Genomic DNA, 21,545 nt, shown 5'->3' on the forward strand with positions numbered 1-21,545 from the left:
GAGAAAGGTAAGAAGGAAGGAATATTAGATGAACAGAAACAGTGACACACAGTCATTAAGCTGTCCCTGTATCTCTGCACTATTTATCCTAATCGATCACTTTAACAGGAAGTCAGGGAAGAGCTAATATAACTGCCACTGGAGGAGAGCAAGGTGAAGAGGAAATACATCACTACTGCACAAAAACATTACCAGGAAAAAAAAAATCAGGCTTTAAGAATATTATGAGAGTCGGGCTGTAGCGCAGCAGGTTAAGCGCAGGTGGCGCTAAGCTCAAGGACCGGTGTCAGGATCCCGGTTCGAACCCCCGGCTCCCCACCTGCAGGCAGGTCCCTTCACAGGCGGTGAAGCAGGTCTGCAGGTATCTGTCTTTCTCTCCCCCTCTGTCTTCCCCTCCTCTCTCCATTTCTCTCTGTCCTATCCAACAACAACGACATCAATAATAACTACAACAATAAAACAACAAGGGCAACAAAAGGGAATAAATAAATAAAATTAAAAAATAAATAAATAATTAAAAATTATCCTTTTAAAAAAAAAGAATGATGTTATGTGATGGACTTTATTCTAGAGAACAAAGCCAAATACTCAGTGAGCTCTGTAGCATTTGGAGCTGGCTAGAAATGTCAGGAGGACCACTAACTCAGCACGTCTCATTAGAGATGGCTTCAGTAAACTGCATTTTTTTTTTTTTAAAACCAAAGTACTGCTCAGTTCTGGCTGTGTGAAGGAGATTGAACTTGGGAACTTGGAGCCTCAAGCATGAGAGTCTACTTGCATAACCATTATGCTGGCTCCCCCACCTTTCTGCAGCTTTTAAAAACTCTTTTAACAATATTTTTAATAGTGATTTACAAGATTATAAGAAAATAGGGATATAATTGTACAGCACTCAACCACCAAAGCTCTGTGTCCCCACTGCCCTCTGGTGGTAACCACCATAGTCCTCCCAAGGTCACAGATATAGGTTGATTATATACATACATATATTTTTCAAGTTTATATGTTTCAATTCTCTATATTCACAAATGAGTGAAATCATGTGGTAGTTTTCCTAAAACCTCTTCAAACTTTACATAGACCTAATAATATAGACTCTCAATGCCTGGAACAAAAGTGGACACAAAAGGAGAAATAGACAATTGGATAATAGTCATTTAAGCCTTCCAAACCTCACTTATGGATAGAACTAGATAGAGAACAAATAAAGGAAGATTTAAACACCATTTTTCTTTTTTTTAAATTTTTTAAAATATTTATTTTATTTATTTATTCCCTTTTGTTGCCCTTGTTTTATTGTTGTAGTTATTATTGTTGTTGTCGTCGTTGTTGGATAGGACAGAGAGAAATGGAGAGGAGGGGAAGACAGAGAGGAGGAGAGAAAGATAGACACCTGCAGACCTGCTTCACCGCCTGTGAAGCGACTCCCCTGCAGGTGGGGAGCCGGGGTTCAAACCGGGATCCTGACACTGGTTCTTGTGCTTTGCGCCACCTGCGCTTAACCCGCTGTGCTACAGCCCGACTCCCTAAACCATTTTTCATATAAGTATGAAATGCTCTCCAAAACACACCAACACATTATCACATAAAATAAGTCTCAATGAAAAAAGGATCAAATCTGAAAATACAAAGTATTTTCTCTAATTACACTGGAAAGGAAACAGAAATCTAATGGTCCAGGGAAGTGGTGGGGTGGCGGAGTACAGGACTTATACATGTGTGGCCCTAAGTTCATCCCCTGGCATAATATGTACCAAAGTGTAGTTCTGGTGTCACTGGGGAATTCTACAAATGTTAGAGGGACAATAACAGCAACCTTTCATTTCCAAACTAAAACAAAAACAAAAAAAACCCAGAGGGACACTTAATTATTCATTTTATGAGGCCAGCATTGCACTGATTTTAATGCCCAGAAGAAGACATCGCAAGAACAACAACAACAAAAACCTGATTAAGATCCTTTATGAATAATAGATAAACAAATCCTCAGTAAGATACCAGTAAACTGGAGAGACTTCCGGAAGCAGGGCTACGAGCAGCAACAGATCTGTTTCTCTCCTCTCCTCTCCGTTCCTCTCCTGGATCAACTAGGAATACCAAAGGAGACCACCTGGGACCGCAACAAGACAGGACTAGAACGACTTCAGGAACCCACCAAACCACCGGTGAGTGCAAACACATGTGGCTCGTGGCCAGAGAAGAGCCTAGGGAGAGATTAACAGTCCGGCAGTTTACCAGTTGAGACACCACCTCCAGTCTGTTTCACCAACAAGGGGACAGCTGAAGGGAGGAGAGGACTCCCCTGAGACTCACCAAGTGCAACTCTGAGTCTCCACTGCTACTGCCCTCAGAATCTGGAGCAGCGGCAGGGAGGCCCTAGGTTGACACCAGGGGACAGAGAATTAACCAGGAAACTCAGGAGAAGACTTTTACCTCTGTGGCATAGAAGTGGGGCTGTGAAAGTGTCTTTGCATAACCACTGGATTATCTCTGCCCCACCTGTTGTAGTAAGCGGTCTGGTGTCGGGCTGCACTGCGGAGAAGAGAGTGGACGTCCAGAGCAAAGGGGTACACAAATCTTCATTATAGGATGGGGGGGGTTGGTTCAGACCACGTGGAGTCAGCCAACACCCACCCTGCTTTATCTCTTGGTCAGGAGCCAGTGACTAAGCTAAGAATCCTACATAAGAGTTTAAAAGCCCTCAGGCTCCCATAGCCTACAGGGAAGGAAAAGCACAAAAGAGGCTTTTAAGCTACTAAACTCCAAATCAGGGATTAAAATACTATTGAAACAACTGTCAACTTCCACAACTGTAAACCCTTTAATTACCTTACTTAAAAAGAATTAGCCCAGACTTAAAGACACCAAGACACATCATATTTAGAATGGAAAGGAATAAGGATAAAGAAAGGATCCTGAAGGCTGCAAGAGAAAACAAAGAGTCACTTACAGAGGAAAACCCACAAGATTAGTAGCAGACTTCTCCACACAAACACTACAGGCCCAAAGAGAATGGCAAGATATCTATCGAGTACTCAATGAGAAAGGCTTTCAATCAAGAATACTGTATCCTGCTAGACTGTCATTCAGACAAGATGGAGGCATCAAAACCTTCTCAGACAAGCAACAGTTGAAGGAATCAACTATCACCAAGCCTGCCCTGAAAGAAGTTCTGAAAGGTCTCCTATAAACAGACCACCATAAATAGGCCATATATCAAAACACTCTAAAACTCTACAAGAATGGCGTTAAAATATCTTCAACCTTTGATATCAATAAATGTCAATGGCCTGAATTCACCTATTAAAAGACACAGAGTAGGAAGATGGATCAGAAAACACAACCCAACAATATGCTGTCTACAGGAAACCCACCTAACTCCACAAGACAAACACAGACTTAAAGTGAAAGGATGGAAAACTACCATACAGGTCAATGGCCCACAAAAAAGGGCAGGAACAGCTATTCTCATATCTGACATGATAGACTTTAAAATAAATAAAATTAAAAAAGATAGGGATGGACACCACGTAAAGCTCAGAGGATCAGTCAATCTGTCTTCCCCTCCTCTCTCCTTTTCTCTCTGTCCTATCTAACAATGATGACATCAATAACAACAACAATAATAACTATAACAATAAAACAACAAGGGAAATAAAAGGGAAAATAAATAAATAAATAAATATGTATATAAAAAGAAAATAAGAAAACCACACAAAAGATCAACGAAAGTAAATGTTGGTTCTTCAAAACAGTGAACAAAATCGACAAACCTTTAGCCAGACTCACAAAACAAAAAAGGGAGAAGACCCAAATAATAATAAATGAAATAGTAATGGATAGTAAATGAAAGAGGAGATATCACAACAGACACCGCAGAAATTCAACATACCACATGAGTCTTCTATGAACAACTATATGCCACCAAGCTAGAGAACCTGGAAGAAATGGACAACTTCCTAGATATCTACCAACTTCCAAAACTAAGTAAAGAGGAAGTAGATAACATGAACAGGCCCATCACAGCTAATGAAACTGAAACAGTTATCAAAATTCTTCCCAAAAAGAAGAGTCCTGGACCAGATGGTTTTACAAATGAACTGTACAAAACCTTCAAAGAAGAACTAATACCTCAACTTTTCAAAGTCTTCCAGAAGATTGAAGACACTGGAACACTCCCTTCCAGCTTCTATGAAGCCAACATTACTTTGATACCAGAAGCAGACAGGGACACAACCAAAAAAGAAAACTACAGACCAATATCTCTGATGAACATAGATGCTAAAATATTGAACAAAATTCTAGCCAACCAGATATAGCAGTATATTAAAAAGATTGTTCATGACCAAGTGGGGTTTATCTCAGGCATGCAAGGTTGGTTTAATATATGTAAATCAATCAACATGATCCACCACATCAACAAAAGCAAGACCAAAAACCACATGGTCATATCAATAGATGCAGAGAAAGCCTTTGACAAAATACAACATCCCTTTATGTTCAAAACACTACAAAAATAGGAATAGATGGAAAATTCCTGAAGATAGTGGAGTCTATATATAGCTAACCTACAGCCAACATCATAATCAATGGTGAAAAACTGGAAGAATTTCCCCTCAGATCAGGTACTAGATAGGGCTGCCCACTAGCAACATTACTATTCAACAGAGTGTTGGAAGTTCTTGCCATAGCAATCAGGCAGGAGCAAGGAATTAAAGGAATACAAATTGGAAGAGGAGAAGTCAAACTCTCTCTATTTGCAGATGACATGATAGTATACATAGAAAAACCTAAGGAATCCAGCAAGAAGCTTTTGGATATCATCAGGCAATACAGTAAGGTGTCGGGCTACAAAATTAACATTCAAAAGTCAGTGGCATTCCTCTATGCAAACACTAAGTTAGAAGAAGTTGAAATCCAGAAATCAATTCCTTTTACTATAGCAACAAAAACAATAAAATATCTAGGAGTAAACCTAACCAAAGAAGTGAAAGGCTTGTATACTGAAAATTATGAGTCACTACTCAAGGAAATTGAAAAAGACACAAAGACGTTGAAAGATTTTCCATGTTCATGGGTTGCAAGAATTAACATCATCAAAATGAATATACTACCCAGAGCCATCTACAAATTTAATGCTATCCCCATCAAGGTCCCAACCACATTTTTTAGGAGAATAGAACAAATGCCACAAATGTTTATCTGGAACCAGAAAAGACCTAGAATTGCCAAAACAATCTTGAGAAGAAAGAACAGAACTGGAGGCATCACACTCCCAGATCTCAAATTGTATTATAGGGCCATTGTCATCAAAACTGCTTGGTACTGGAACATGAATAGACACACTTACCAATGGAATAGAATTGAGAGCCCAGAAGTAAGCCCCCACACCTATGGACATCTGATCTTTGACAAAGGTGCCCAGACTATTAAGTGGGGAAAGCAGAGTCTCTTCAACAAATGGTGTTGGAAAAAATGGGTTGAAACATGCAGAAGAATGAAACTGAACCACTCTATTTCACCAAATACAAAAGTAAATTCCAAGTGGATCAAGGACTTGGATGTTAGAGCAGAAACCATCAGATACTTAGAGGAAAATATTGGCAGAACTCTTTTCCATATAAATTTTAAAGACATCTTCAATGAAATGAATCCAATTACAAAGAAGACTAAGGCAAGCATAAACCTATGGGACTACATCAAATTAAAAAGCTTCTGCACAGCAAAAGAAACCACTGCCCAAACTAAGAGACCCCTCACAGAATGGGAGAAGATCTTTACATGCCATACATCACACAAGAGGCTAATAACCAGAATATATAAAGAGCTTGCCAATCTCAACAACAAGAAAACAAATAACCCCATCCAAAAATGGGGGGAGGACATGAACATAATATTCACCACAGAAGAGATCCAAAAGGCCGAGAAACATATGAAAAAATGTTCCAAGTCTCTGATTGTCAGAGAAATGCAAATAAAGACAACAATGAGATACCACTTCACTCCTGTGAGGATGTCATACATCAGAAAAGGTAACGGCAGCAGCAAATGCTGGAGAAGTTGTGGGGTCAAAGGAACCCTCCTGCACTGTTGATGGGAATATAAATTGGTCCAACCTCTGTGAAGAACAGTCTGGAGAACTCTCAGAAAGATAGAAATGGACCTACCCTATGATCCTGCATTTCCTCTCCTGGGGATATATCCTAAGGAACCCAACACACCCTGCAGGGGGGATGTTTTCACCTGAGTGGTGAAGCAGGGCTGCAGGTGTCTGGGGGTAATGCAAATGCTTTGGAATTAGGTTATTTGTAGTGGCTGTACAATTTGTGAGATTATACAAAGATCCATTGTGATGATTTATGCTTTAAATAGGCAAATTTTTAGAGTATGTGGATTATATCTCAATCAGAAAACCCAGATAAAAATCTCCACTCTGGGAGTCGGGTGGTAGCACAGTGGGTTAAGCACACATGGTGTGAAGCGCAAGGACTGGCACAAGGATCCTGGTTCAAGCCCCCGGCTCCCCACCTGCAGGGCAGTCGCTTCACAAGCAGTGAAGCAGGTCTGCAGGTGTCTGTCTTTCTCTCCCCTTCTCTGTCTTCCCCCCTCCTCTCTCTATTTCTCTCTGTCCTAACAACAATGACATCAATAACAGCAACAACAATAACTACAACAATAAATCACCAAGGGCAACAAAAGGGAATAAATAAATAAATAAATATTAAAAAAAACTCCACTCTGCTACTTCTCTGATTTTGATGGCAATGGTGAAGTCTTCACCAATGGGGTATGTTCTCACTAGGTTGAGGCAGAAGGGCAAGGACTCATGCTCAGGCTCACACATACTTACAACCAACCCTTCATGTACATATAACTCCATATAGCAAAATATTTCAAGATTTTCTCCAGTGAAGCAAAAGAAACACACACACACACACACACACACACACACACATACACACATACACACACACACATACACACACACACACACACACACACTCACCCAACTCTACAGAATTTGCTGTTTTAAAAAGAACAGTGTACAGGGAGATGTGGTTTAAACAAAATCCTGGACAGATATCCATCAGCGTAGGTTTTGGGAATTTTCTTTCTCATACGCATCCCTTTATCTCACAAATATTTATTGAGCACTTACTATGTACAAAGCACTCTTAGGTCTAGGGAGACAGTGACAAGTAACAGTTAAATGTCCCTGTTATTGTGAAGCTGACATTCTGGTGGAGGCACATTGGCTACAAACTGATGAACAGGAAATGGCTAGAGAGCAGACGGCGACCCTGAAGTAAGTGAATGAAGATGAAGTAGCTCAGTTGAGTGACCAAGGGATCAAGGCCATCCAGGCCTGTCCCTGAGCCTGGGTCCCATGTGGGCTGGGCACAGCAGGAGCCCATGTGAAAATACCAAGGGAACCGGCACCTTCCACGAGGAGCCAGGGCTGGGCCCATCGCTGAGACACAGGCGATGGCATCTGGCTACGGGTCTGCGGGTCTCCCATGCACAAGGGGGTGAATAACACGCGACAGCTCAGGTATTTTTAAAATTTTATTATTTATTTATTTATTTTAATACAAAGCTTTGGCATTAGCAATTTTATGAAAAAATAAAATGTACTAAAAATAAATGCTTGTGTGGCATGATTGGTAAATGATGCACAAAAATAGGTTCTTTTTTTTTTTTTTTTTCCTTCAAGGCAACCAGTCAGAAAGCAGTTTTTTTTTTCCTTCTTCATAACCATTCTACCCTAAGGAATAAAAAGGAAAAAAAAAAGTGTCAGTGTTTTAAAAACCAGAGAAAAGTGACCCTAACTACAGGGTGATCTAACTACAGGGTGGGGTCAGGGTGGACTGACCCCAGCCACTTTCCTTTCCTACTTTTCATGACGGTGTTCATGTTCCTCTGAACTCTTCAGTTTCAGCTTTGTGGGTGAGGGGCTCAGTCCATTTTTTTTTCCCCAAAAGGAAAGCAGGAAAAGGCAGAGGAAGTAGCATCTTGTTTAAAAATGCAGGGACGATGGTCCTACAATGATGACTTTTCCTGGTTTGGACATGGTCTAAATGCTGGGTGTCCTGAAATCTGTACTACTGTCTATAAAACATGCATGCCCCCCTTTCTGCCTCAGACAAGGTTGTTTATTCTGAAATAAGACATGGAGCCAAGACTTTCAGGGGTGTATCATTCTCTCCTCAGACCATGTGTGCATCTGTGTGTCTGTACCAGGTGTCTGAAGTGGCCTGCAGTCTTCGCAGAAGTTCCCTGCACTGACTGCCCTCAGGTTAACACTGCCTCCTCTGCCGCCCAGTGCCGGAGACTGCACTGCTTTCTGGAATGTCTGTCTAGTCTAGCTCATTTCCAGAACTCCCAAACTATGTTTTTAGTTCTGATCTCTCTGCTGAGTTCCAGATCGCCTACTCACACCACCTAACTCCTGGCTGTCACACAAAAGCTAGTCCACTTGGTCTCGCCTCCTCCCTGGGACTCACCCCCATTTTTTCCTTCGATTCCATGTTTTCATCTAACCCATCTTCCTGCCTCCAGTCTATCGTGGCAAAGCCACTTCTCAGCCTCCTGGAATCAGCTTTTTGCTAAAAGGTCTTGGACCTCACACATTGTTTTACAAGCAGAGAGGCCCAGCTCTGTCATCTACTGCTATCACCACCAATCGTGGGTACATCAAATCACGCAAATGCCCTGGACTTGCTCTGGGATTCCTTGTCTCAGGGCCTAATCACGTCTGGTTATCAAGCCATTCTCACCAGGAAGCCCCGCAGTAGGAGAGGCACATGTCTGCTCTGCCTGACGACTGTTTTGGCTGTCTCCTCCACAGGAGAGGCCCCTTCTCCCCAGGATTCTACAGGGCAAGGCTTGGAGCCTGGCGGGGACAGTATCTGCATGAATAGAAGGCTTGGGAGGAGGGCTGAGAGTAACATCACCTCCAGCTCTAGATCTTATGTATTTTAGAATTAAGATAACATGTTATTTTTTATATTTATTTATTTATTTATTTATTCCCTTTTGATGCCCTTGTTGTAGTTAATTTTGTTATTGATGTCATCGTTATTGGATAGGACAGAGAGAATTGGAGAGAGGAGGGGAAGACAGAGAGGGGGAGAGAAAGATAGACACCTGCAGAACTACTTCACCACTTGTGAAGCGACTCCCCTGCAGGTGGGGAGCCGGGGGCTTGAACTGGGATCCTTCTGCCGGTCCTTGTGCTTTGCGCCACATGTGCTTAAGCTGCTGTGCTACCACCCGACTCCCGATAACATGTTATTTTTATACTATTCCCTCAGAAAATCTGAATGTTAGCTATCAGGACTTTTAATGGGCACAGGGAGATTTAAAAAAATTATTTATTTATTCCCTTTTGTTGCCCTTGTTTTTTATTGTTGTAGTTATTATTGTTGTTGTTGGATAGGACAGAAAGAAATGGAGAGAGGAGGGGAAGACAGAGGGGGAGAGAAAGACAGACACCTGCAGACCTGCTTCACTGCTTGTGAAGCAACTCCCCTGCAGGTGGGGAGCCAGGGGCTTGAACTGCACAGGGAGATTTTTGATCTACTTAATTTTGCTGCCTTTCTAAGAAACTATAAGTAACGAGTGCAGTTTTAACTTTAGAGGCATTTTTGAAAAGAAATGACTACTGTCAAAGAAGTTCTCATCCAAGGTCCTACTGCATCTAATCGCCCTTTTACTGTCATGTTAGCTGAAAACCAAATTTGCCTTCTTAAACCACACTCTTTGGAGTCCTCTGAAGACTCTTTGGAGTTGTTGAAGACAGAAGTGGAAAGGGGAAAGTGGGAAGCAGAAATCCTGGACATCTTTCAGTCCTTCTGAGCCTTGGGTCGGCTATCCCTGTGTCTACCTCTCGGGCTCAGACTGGCTGATGGGAGAAGTAATTGCTAAGAGAAAGAGGAGGCTTCACCATTCACATTGAAGGCAAGTTCAAATCATTGCTGCAATGGCTACAAGAAAGGCTGCCTGAAGAAAACAGAGAGAAGTGCTAATGTGAGTAGAAGGTGCTGCACTGAGCGCTGGAAAGTCAATATTCTTCAGGTCAGCATTTCTCAAGCTGAAGGTGACAACCTATTAATGGACTGTAAAACCAGTCTGGGCCTCCATGACTGGCACTGACACCACCACCACCAACAAAAAAAGTATAGAGGAGAAGAGATCAGAGAAAACTGCATGTCCTTCTACTTCCACTATACACGGAGGAGCACTATACACAGTATGAAATATGTTTCTTGCAGTGGGAGATGGGAAAGAATTTTGAAAAGCATTCTTTTTTTTTTCTCTTTAAATTTTTATATTTATTTATTTCCCTTTTTGCTGCTCTTGTTTTTCACTGTTGTAGTTATTATTGTTATTGATGTCGTCGATGTTGGATAGGACAGAGAGAAATGGAGAGAGAAGGGGGTGAGAAAGACAGACACCTGCAGGCCTGCTTCACTGCCTGTGAAGTGACTCCCCTGCAGGTGGGGAGCTGGGTCTCGAACCGGGATCCTTCTCTTGGTCCTTGCGCTTTGTGCCACCTGCGCTTAACCCGCTGTGCTACTGCCCGACTCCCTGAAAAGCATTCTTACAAGCAAAACAAAACACTGTGCTGCAAGGGTCTCAAGAAGGCAGCCAGAAGAGAAGGCACCCTCCTGTTTTCCTCTTTCCTCTTTCCTTCATTCCAAGGGACCACTGGGTCACACAGCCCAAGGGGAGCAGTCAGAACTGTAAAGAACCCTAGAGACCCACAGCTGACCATGGCCTGTCTCTGAACAGTGTGGGTCCTGCAGCTTCTTTCTGAATAACCAGGATTGACGGGTGCTCCAGCTTGCATGGTATCGTGGTGAAAGCTGGTGCATTCTGACTGGACCTTCTCTCTTACATCAGGTGGAAATCTAGCTCCTTGCAGATGTCCCCAGAGCCAGGGTCACATGTGTGCACTGGGCTGTCTGTCATATGCAGTAGATGAGGCAGTGAGGGCAGACAGGAGGCCAGTACAGGAGCAAGCTGCAGGGAGGCAGAGTGGCTATTCTCATCAAGGGGCATCCTACAAACACCTGGAGATACTGAGCACCCTACCCCAACTTAGCTTTTCTAGTCACCCCCAAGACATCAAAAAGTGAAGCTTTTATTCACTTTTCTATTTAGATGTGCCACTGTTTTTCTTAGAGAATCCAAGTAGGATAATAGCAAGAATAAAACAGAGACACTAGCTCCTTGTATTTGGTCTATGCACTTTCTGCTCCTATTCCCTGGAGGAGGATGGCTCTGGAGAATGCCAGCAGAAGGAGGGATGCCAGCAATAGCTGAGAGCCAGGGCTCCCTGGGTCATGCTTTGGGCCTTTACTGTGGATTCGAAGATTTCGGCAATTTAACCACACGGAAGCCCCTTTCTACTAATAAGGCTGTTTTGAACTTGAACATTTGGGTTGCACTCCTGTAGATCTTCAGACATGATTTCTAAGAGTGAGAACTGAGGATCTGAAAAGGAGCTGTGGGGGACACCTAGCTAAATCTTTCTTGTCTTTTTTCTTTTCTGACAGAAACAGAGAAGGAAAGAAGCAGAAAAGGTGAGAAAGAGACACCTGCTGCACTGCTTCACTGCTTGTGAAGCTTCCCTGCTGCAGGTGGGGATTTGGGGCTTGAACCAGGGTCCTTGCACATGGTAACCAGTGAGGTCTACTCGGCATGTCACTGCCCAGCCCCTATGAACAAATATATTCTCCATGCATCTGTTTGCTTCTTTGACTACTATTCTGTCTGCAGTTGCAAAGTCTCAAAAATCACTAGATGTGAGTACAGTGTTAGAATTAAAGCACAATTAGTCAAAGTTGAGTACTTAAATAAATAGTATTTCACTGCAACAGAAGAGACCCAAAATACAAGAGATTTTATTTAACTTGGGAGTTAAGCCCTGTGCAGTGGACAGAGGATGGTGAGGGAATTCATTAATGAATTCAATGAAGAATAATTATAAATGCACTTGCTAAAACAAACTTTTCTCTGGAGTTAAATAAGAAATTTTCATCAATGTTTTGGGAAAGTGACAGTAAATATGACTATTATCCCCCCTTTTAAATCCACTACAATAAAAATGACCTTTAACAAATTCATGTTTATTATTTCAAATACCTACCATATAAAAATAGCACAAGAGGACAGAAAAAACATTGCCTGCTCTACTAAATTAAGACAACCATTAATATTTTGGTAACCATCCTTTCATACAACCATATGTGTGAGCACACGCATACGCTCTCTCTCACTCTCTCTGGATGGGATTATGAAAACTGTCCTTTGAAGTGATTTTCCCTGAAGGCACAGAAATAATATCCGAATGAATACATCAATTAAATGGCAGTGGCCAGCCAGGAGTAAAGGCTGATGGGCAGAGGGTTGGACTAAGACATGGATCTCAGATCTATGACTTAGACTGTCAGGCATGCAGGCATCTGTGAATGGGACTGAGATGCTATAAACCAGACACCCCAATGGTGATGAGGCCACAGGTCTAATGAACAGTCTCTGAAACATCTGATGCATGAACTCAGCACCTGGCAGTCGGATCAGCATGAAATCAAGAACTTTCTGAAAATGCCCAGAAGTGCCTCTTACTCACTGATTGATTTCTACTCACTCCTGACCTTCTAAAGAGGTGGGCTGACATTCTCATCTAGCCTGATGAATCAGCACAGGAAGAAGCAAAGAAGTGGCTGCAGGTGACATCACTATACTTTCCTCTGAACTGAGGTGGGAACCACAGGCGTTCACAGAATGCCTCTGATTGTGTATCCCATTTCAGGGAAGGAAATTACATCCACTTGTGAAATGATGAAGGCAGATGGCCATCTGATTCACAGCACTCTGAAAGAATCTCAGCAGAATTGCTTGGCTAACATTTATTGAGCACTTATTATGTATCAGGCACTGTGCTAAGCACTCTACATGCTAATTTCTCACAACCACTCTATGACACACCACTTCAGTTACCCTGTTTTGTGACTGGCAGACGGATGGAAATGAGTTGTGGATAAATATAACTGCCCAGGCCTCATGAGCAAAATATGGAGGGATGGGGAGTCCTGGTCTGCCTGGCTCTAGAAGCTGGGCAATTAACGCCGTGCTGTGTTGACAGAACACTGCGACAGGTGGGTCTGACAGAAGCATCCAGCTAGTGCCCAGCTGCATGTTGTGACTATTCATGTGAAGGTTGGAGAATGTCAACTGGCCCAGACAGCCTCCCATGTGTCAGGGGATGTGTCAGAGGACAAGTCAGGGAATGCCCAAAGGGATTTCTCACGACTCTGCAGTCAACAGGTCAGGCTATCAAGAATGCAGTCATGTCACTGGGAGTGCGGGCTACTGCTCATTGTGTCTGCAGCTGGACGATAGAGACTGTGTGAGCTAAGCAGGATACCAGGGCCCAGCTCCACCAATAAACTGCCAATCTGGGTTCGATGTGGGCAGTGTCTGGCTATTGGCTAATGGAAGGACTTAGTGATGTCCTATTACAAATGCCCAGGATTTAAAATAAAACACCCTCCTCCCAAGCCTCTTTCTTTTAAAAAAATATTTATTTATTCCTTTTTTTTTTTTACCTTGTTTTAATTTTTTTGATATTTATTTCCTTTTGTTGTCCTTGTTGTTTTATTGTTATAGTTATTATTGTTGTTATTGATGTCGTCATTGTTGGATAGGACAGAGAGAAATGGAGAGAGGAGGGGAAGACAGTGATGGGGAGAGAAAGATAGACACCTGCAGACCTGCTTCACCACCTGTGAAGCAACTCCTGCAGGTGGGAAGCTGGGGCTTGAACCCGGATCCATATGCCGGTCCTTGCGCTTCACGCCATGTGCGCTCAACCCACTGTGCTATTGCCCGACTCTCCCGAGCCTTTTCTATCTTTGTTTTAAAAGCTGTGATTTATTTTTATTTTATTTTATTATTTTTTATTGTCTGCCACAGGTGAATAGCTTCCTTCCATTCTTTTGGACTCTTCAGATTCTCCTCACACTTTTCAAACCCACTCTTAGCGTTTCTCTGCTGGCTACAGCTCAGAGCTAGGCTGGGCCTAAAGTCCAAGAGGCAGATTGGTGCTTCTCTCTCTTTCTCTAATCTTTTATTTATTTATTATTTATTGGATAGAAGCAGAGAGAAATCAAGATAGAAGGGGGAGACAGAGAAGGAGAGAAAGAGAGAGAGACACCTGTAGACCTTCTTCACCATTCATGAAGCTTCCCCTCTGCAGGGAGAGATGCCTCTTTCTATCTTATCTAGTCTGTGGAAAGCTACAGTTAGAAGATCACTGGAACAAGATGAACCTAATGGCCATCCAGCCCCATTTCGCATCCTCCAAGATATCTCTCCCCACCAGCATCCCTGACAGTGGACATCCAATCTCCACCTGCACTGCTAGTCCTGGGTGAGGCCTAGTCTTCCCCACTCCCCAGGCAAAGCATGTCACTGGTGGGCAGCCTGACAGATGTTCTTCCTTTGAATAAGGTGATGTGCCTTCCTGGGACCTACTCTTTGGTTCTCATCTTGCCCTATGGAATTAATGTTCATACTTATTTTCTTTCCCTCTTGATGGTCTTCCTAGTGTTTGGGGACAAGGGGTTTTTCCTCATCATTTCTTTCTTGCTGACAGGTGCACACACAGACAGGTGCAGTGCTACCCCAGGAGCTACATATGTGAGACCCCAGGTCTGATGAGCTACCCCTGAAGACAGTCAGGTTGGACAGGGACACTCTAGACTCCAGACCGTGAGTGTTTCCCCTGACACCGGCACCACACCGTTGATTCTCTGCTTGAGGCTAAAGCAAAACCTGGATTTTTTCCTCAGGTGAGCTGCTGCTGCGGCTGCTGCGCAAGGTGAGCTCCCAGTCTCTGTTTCTAATGTGTGTTCGTATGCTTGGTGTTTTGCTAGGTCTGATCCCATCAGGATCACCGTGAAAGGGGTGGAGGCCACTTCTCACCATCTTCACGGACATGACTCTACCCGTGTTTCACGGGGTCATCTGGTACATGCAATCCAAAAGACAAGTTGTTACTTACTCATTAGCATTCAAGCTAGCTGTGGCTCTGATGATCATGTAGCAGAGTGTGAGAGCACTGAGGAGGCCAAAACTGGCAATAATAAACCACTCTTCTGTTGACAAAGGAAAGGGAGGAAATCACTCTGGGGAGAAGGCTTAAGTCAAATCGAGGCCAACATTTCCCTCAAATACCACGCAGTAGCAGCAGACATCAGCAGAGGTGGGAGCCAAGACTGGCCCAAGGAAGTGAAGCAGGAGGAGGTTTGCCAGAGAGCTACTAGCTGGAGGAGGTTAGTGGGAGGAGTGGCGAGAGCTGCAGGGAGGAAGGAAAGCAGGGCCTGGCTACATCTTGAGATCTGTGAGGAGTGTGGCCACCAGAGAGAGTGCTGGGAACACAAGGCTAGAGAGATGCCCGTGGGCATTGCTTTTTTTTTTTTTTTAAAACTGCAAGTTTAGATGGCAGTACAGTGGACCAGCCATATTTATAAACTTTCTTTGTTCTTCACTTGTCAGTTTGGCATGGCTGCAGAGGCTCCCAAACTTCTCTTGGGTACTCCAAGCAGTCTGCTGGTTGGGTTTCCATGGCACTTGGCAGCTATAGTTGTTTCTCTTGGGTAAGAGTTTATTAAGAGTCTTCACTTCATGGTGTCTTGGAGAAAGGGTTACCCTTCATGACTCTACTTCTGGGCAGCAGCAACTGGCTTTTCTATTTTTGTTGTTGTTGTTGTTGTTCAGCTGAAGTAGGAAGGGCAGGTGATTGACTCACAGGTATTTGACATTCTAGTATATGGAAAGCTATGGTTTTATTTGATCTAGTCTCTCTCTAGACCCAGGAAGTCAGTATTTTCTCTTAATTTTTCAAAGCTTGGGCTGCCAAGGAAACAGTCCAAAGAAATAATTAATGAGAACTTCAAAAGTAAGCTGAGGACCAATCTTATTTCCTGAATAGCCTTACCTCTAAAACAGCCCTCAAGTATATGACTTAAGTAGACAAGGCTTAACAAAGTTACACAAAAACATCCCTGTATGTCTGCAATAAGGCAGAAAGGAGAAATATTTATGTTTGTGCCAAATATCTATATGCAAAAGCCCTACTGTGAAAAACCATGTGCCTAAGAAGATTTCTGGGAAAAGGTGCTATATTTCCATTAGATTTCAAGATGGTGAGCTTCAAAAGGTTACCAAGTACTGTTCTTCAGGATTCTATGAGCGCTTCTCTGCCCCTTCTGCTGATGTCATTATCATGCTTAACAAAATCTCTCATCAGATGACATCAGCCATTGCTTCTTGGATAGCAAAGTCCTCCTCAGTAGAGTGTAATAAGGTTTATATTTTGTCCAAACCTTTGAGAACCTATGCAAAATCCACCACTTTCACCAAACAGATTTCAAGTCAGGGAGAAGGTATATCGGCTTTTTTTTTTTTTTTTTTTTTTTTGCTTTATTCTGTTTTGAAACAAAACAGAATAAAGCAAAAAACCAAAAGGCCACTGGTCATCAGTATCAAGAAGCTTCACACACAGCAGCATCCTCTCTTTTTTTCCGTCTTCTTAGAGACTTGAACGTGACCAGCAGACTGATATTTAGCACCTCAATGGTGCCTGTGTTCCCTGGTTCTGATTCTACCACTTGTATCTGCATGGTGTCGAAGTAGCCGAAGATAGTGCCCACAAAGGAGTGGGTGCTGTCGTGCCAGTGCCTGGTGGGCCCCGGAGTGTTCTGGCAGCAACCCACTGTACTCCTCAGTGTGTTCAGCACAGTGGGTTCTGGCTGAGGGCACTACGGTTGCTAAGGCGCTACAGGGCTTGGAGAGAAGAGCAGAGGTAGCTTTGCTCGAACTGAGTAGCACAGACTTTATTTATTAATGTTACACATCAGTGTAGACTGCTAGAGGTAACTGATACCCAAAGGAGCATTTCCTTTTTAGAGTTTTATCAAAACATCCGATTTTGAAAATGGGATTTCTACATAAATTATAATGGGATCAGTGCTTAATGCAGTAGTAGGTGCTCAATAAATGCTGATCAATGAAGGACTGATACAACTCATTAATAAACAGCCTTTGTCTTCTTTACTACTAGATCAATGATAAACAAACAAACAAACAAACAAAAAACCAGCTACATTGCAAAGTCTAAATGCCAAAGCAGGAAAACACGAAACATTTGAAAGACGTGTAGCTGGGAAATGGTGAGCAATGAGCCAAATGCTATCAGCGAGCAGTTCTACTTGTTTTCTTTTTCTTTTTTTTTTCTTGTAAAGATTTTATTTATTTATTAATGAGAAAGATAGGAAGCGAGAGAAAGAACCAGACATCACTCTGGTACATGTGCTGCCAGGGACTGAACTCGGGACCCTGTGCTGGAGAGTCAGTGCTTTATCCACCACTCCACCTCTGGACCACCTACTTGTTTTCTAATTGAATGACGTCTCCTGGAGTTTAGATAAGTAAGAGACTCAAATCTAGTTAACAGGATCTGGTTGGTTTGAAAAAACACATGCTTCCACTGACCAGATGACATGGGTCTCACTCTGCAGAGGGAAAACTGAGCAGTTTTACCCGTTTCCCTGACTCCCAGAGGTGAGAGGAGCCCAGCAGGTTGAGGCCAGAAGCTACAGGCACTGAGGCAAGCAGCAGAAGGACATACTGGACAAGGCAGATGGGGATGGTGATGAGGAAGATAGGGCTGAGGGTGTTAGGTGAGAATAACACAAAAAGAATGGAACTGGAGGACACAGGTGGCTCATCTGTGTGAATGCCCACAAGACAGACACACACACATACATATGCGCGCACGCGCACACACACACACACACACACACACACCTGCCAGCCCACTCACACTGGGCCTCAGGGGGCCGTCACACACTTGGGAATTCCTGTCTTCTTGCTTTTAGCTTTTCTCCCACTCGGTGCAGCTAAGGGTTAAGGGCCCAGGCACCCAACTTCCTAAGAAATGCCAGTGACACTGTGAGCAGAAAGAGGCCAGCTCAAAGTTGTGAATTTTCAGGTCCACATGCTGGGTTGGTTTTGCACTAGGTCAATCATACCACACACCAGAGAGGCTGCCCCGGGCACCAGCCCACCACAGCTCATTAACATGCCTGTCTGTAGTGTGATATATATATTCATATTTATTTATTTTCCCTTTTGTTGCCCTTTTGTTTATCATTGTTGTTGCTGTCATTGTTGTTGGATAGGACAGAGAGAAATGGAGGAGGGGAAGACAGAGAGGGGAAGAGAAAGATAGACACCTGCAGAGCTGCTCCACTCCTTGTGAAGCGACTCCCCTGCAGGTGGGGAGCTGGGGGCTCGAACCGGGATCCTTACGCCAGATCTTGCACTTTGTGCCACATATGCATAACCCGCTGTCCTATGCCCGACTTCCCATATATATGTATTTTAAAAGGTCTTCAGACAGCAAGAGAGATAGCCTCTGAATGACTGCTCATTGCTCACTAAGTGGCAGTTATTTCTGTTAGCTATAGGCTCCTCATTCACCTTAGGGACAGGCTGTGTCGCTGGTCCCGGTGGTGCCCCACGTCTCCTCCTGAGCTGTCACCCACATGCCACGCATGCGCTGCCCATCCGCCCGCTTACTTGTCACTGCAATGTTGATCTCTCCTGTTCTGGGAGTGAGCTCCCCATCCTGAGGAAGAGGCGATATCCCTGAAGTCCGAAGGGGCTCGAGGCCCAGGGAGTTGTCGCCGGCCAGGTCGCCCAGGGCTGACCTCCGGTTAACTGCTTGAGTTCTGGTGAGTCTTTCCATGTCAAATGTGATGTTGTCAGTGCACGGCAAATTGGGCTGCAAAAGAGGTCCAGAGTAAAAGCACTCATGACAACAGCTTTTTCCTTTTCTTGCAACAGAGGTGGTGGTGGTGGGGAGATACCATAGCATCAATGCTTTCTTCAATGTCTTGAGGAGTTGGGCTTGAAGCTGGGTTGCACACATGGCAAAGCAGTGTGCTTATTCAAGTGAGCTACTTTACCAGCTTAAAAAATGTATTCATACCCCGGCTCCCCACCTGCAGGGGAGTCGCTTCACAGGCAGTGAAGCAGGTCTGCAGGTGTCTTTCTCTCCTCCTCTCTGTCTTCCCCTCCTCTCTCCATTTCTCTCTGTCATATCCAACAACGACAAAAACAATAATAACTACAGCAATAAAACAACAAGGGCAACAAAAGGGAATAAATAAATAAAATAAATATTTTAAAAAAAATGTATTCATGTCGTCTGGGAGGTGGCACAATGGATCCTCAGCATGAGGTCCCGAGTTCAATCTCCTGCAGCACAAGTGCCAGAGTGATATCTGGTTCTTTCTCTCTTTCCTCCTATATTTCTCATTAATAAATAAACAAAATATTTAAAAAATGTATTCACTTTACTTATTGGATAGAGAGTAAAGAGGAGAGGAAGAGACAGAAAGGGAGAGATAGAGACATCTGCAGCACTGCTTCACTGCTTGTAAAGCTTGCCCCTTGCAGGTGGGGACCAGGTCCTTGTGCATGGTAATGTGTGCACTCAACTGGGTATTCCACCACCCAGCCCCTTTACTAGCTTAGAAAAAAAAGCTATTTATTCACTTATTTAAGGGGGGTGCGCGTGCCAGAATGAGATGTCAGGGATAGGACTCAAGATCACATGCTGGAGAATCTAATACCTTATACACTGCAGTGCTCTACCTACCCCACACCACCCCCCAGAATGGGACAGGCTGAGAGAATTCTGAACATCTGGCATGGCTGGAAAGACTCCACCAGCTTTTCTGTGCCTCTCATTTCTTTCCCCAGCCACCCTTCCCATTCTTTCATAGAGTTTTTCTTTAAAAGACATTGATGATTTCCTCTCCAAAATGGCATACAGGAAAGCCAAGGTTCACAGCAGAACAGAAAGTTGGCTATGCAATCTTTACAGAGAAGTAACAATTGTTTGTGGGTGTGACACTGAGGCAGAGGGAGCCCTGACCATCCTTATGAAGCCGACACAGTGCAAACTGCAAGGCTTTGGCTCTGTTATTAATGGTGAGCTACAGGATGTAACCTAGAACAAGTACTCCCTGAGCCTTATGCCATGTCACACCCAGCTATCACACTGTACAAAAGCAGTGGCAAAATAGGAGTCTTACCACTATTCCCAGGGCCTTCAAAATATTAAGCTTGCACATAGGACAGGTACAATGTTCACTAAGCCAGGGATCCACACAGGATTTGTGGAAAACATGCCTATATTAGAAAAAACAGAGAATTGCATCACAAGTAATATACTGAAAAACTGTGAGTCTAAAATGTGAAAAAATGGAAATTTTAGTTAGTCTGCTTCCTCCTCCTTAGCCTCCTTTAGGACATAGTCTCAAGTCCTGAGAGGCAACTATTGGGAACATATTAAAATGTAGGTGGCAAGACTCTTCTGAACCAATATTAAGTGTTGCTAGTGCTGTGTGATGAGAAATAAGGAACATTTGGCTGTTTGAGTTTATAGTCCACCAACACCCCCCCCCCCCCAGAAAATAAAGAGAAAAACTGGGGAAACTTAGGAAGTTCATTAAGAATGACGAAGATAGGGAGCTGGGCAGTAGCGCAGCGGGTTAAGCACACATGGCACAAAGCACAAGGACTGGCATAAGGATCCCAGTTTGAGCCCCCAGCTCCCCACCTGCAGGGGGGGTCGCTTCACAAGTGGTGAAGCAGATCTGCAGGTGTCTGTCTTTCTCTCCCCCTCTCTGTCTTCCTATCCTCTTGATTTCTCTCTGTCCTATCCAACAACGATAGCAATAACAACAACAACAACAACAATAAACAACAAGGGCAACAAAAGGGAAAAAATAGCCTCCAGGAGCAGTGAATTCATCGTGCTAGCACCAAGCCCCAGTAAAAACCCTGGAGGGAAAAAAAAATGATGAAGATAATGGGGCAACAGAGGTAGCATGATGGTTATGCCAACCAGCTCTCATTCTCTGAGGTCCCAGGTTCAATTCCCTACACTACCATCAGCCAGAGCTGAACAGAGCTCTGGTAACCACAACAACAAATGAAGATAATGGCACCCGGGATGGTGGCTTTCTGGTAGAGTGCATTCCTTGCGTGTGTGAGGGCCTAGGTTTGTCCTCAGCACTGCATGTGATGTGAACAATGCTTTGGTTCTTCTCTCACTCAGAGACATAGAAGTAAAATACAGACTAAAAAAGAATGAAGACAGCCAGTTACAGCCCCCAAGTCAGTGGCTTTCTATATCAGCTTACGCAGAAACATGGCGTTTCAAAGAAGGCATGGCAGGGGTTCAGGGAGAGGAGCTCTCTATGTAATCATTACTTAGTTTCACGGAACTCTGTTTAAATGCCATTAACACCACCATTTAAGAAGACTTCTAAGTAACTTAAGTTAAATGTTTGTAAAAGTCACAGGGTAACTGGGGCTAGTTTTAGGATGCTTTAGAGCCAGATAACTCTTAGCTAGCATTTTTTCAGGGAAATGTGAAAGGGAGTGAGAGAAAGAAA

At 43.5% G+C, this 21,545-nt stretch overlaps 1 protein-coding gene across 6 annotated transcripts in view; it reads right to left on the reverse strand.

Moving 5' to 3' along the window:
- Window positions 1–21,545, reverse strand: part of RNF130 (ring finger protein 130) — a 113,971-nt gene that overhangs the window by 13,005 nt on the left and 79,421 nt on the right. Inside the window, exons 6-9 of one of the 6 annotated variants that reach the window (XM_016190037.2) lie at window positions 20,178–20,274; window positions 18,655–18,859; window positions 15,074–15,167; window positions 7,554–7,765 (exon numbers count right to left, since the gene is read on the reverse strand). In XM_016190037.2, the coding sequence (XP_016045523.2) occupies window positions 7,750–7,765; window positions 15,074–15,167; window positions 18,655–18,859; window positions 20,178–20,274 (412 nt within the window). In that variant the 3' untranslated portion in view covers window positions 7,554–7,749. Of the gene's footprint in view, window positions 1–7,553; window positions 7,766–15,073; window positions 15,168–18,654; window positions 18,860–20,177; window positions 20,275–21,545 lie in introns of those variants that run through there. The other 5 variants (XR_009551500.1, XM_060197339.1, XM_060197338.1 and 2 more) reach the window with 5 other exon arrangements.

This window comes from Erinaceus europaeus, chromosome 9 (assembly GCF_950295315.1).
Source record: "Erinaceus europaeus chromosome 9, mEriEur2.1, whole genome shotgun sequence".
In the NCBI taxonomy this organism is placed as follows: Eukaryota; Metazoa; Chordata; class Mammalia; order Eulipotyphla; family Erinaceidae; genus Erinaceus; species Erinaceus europaeus.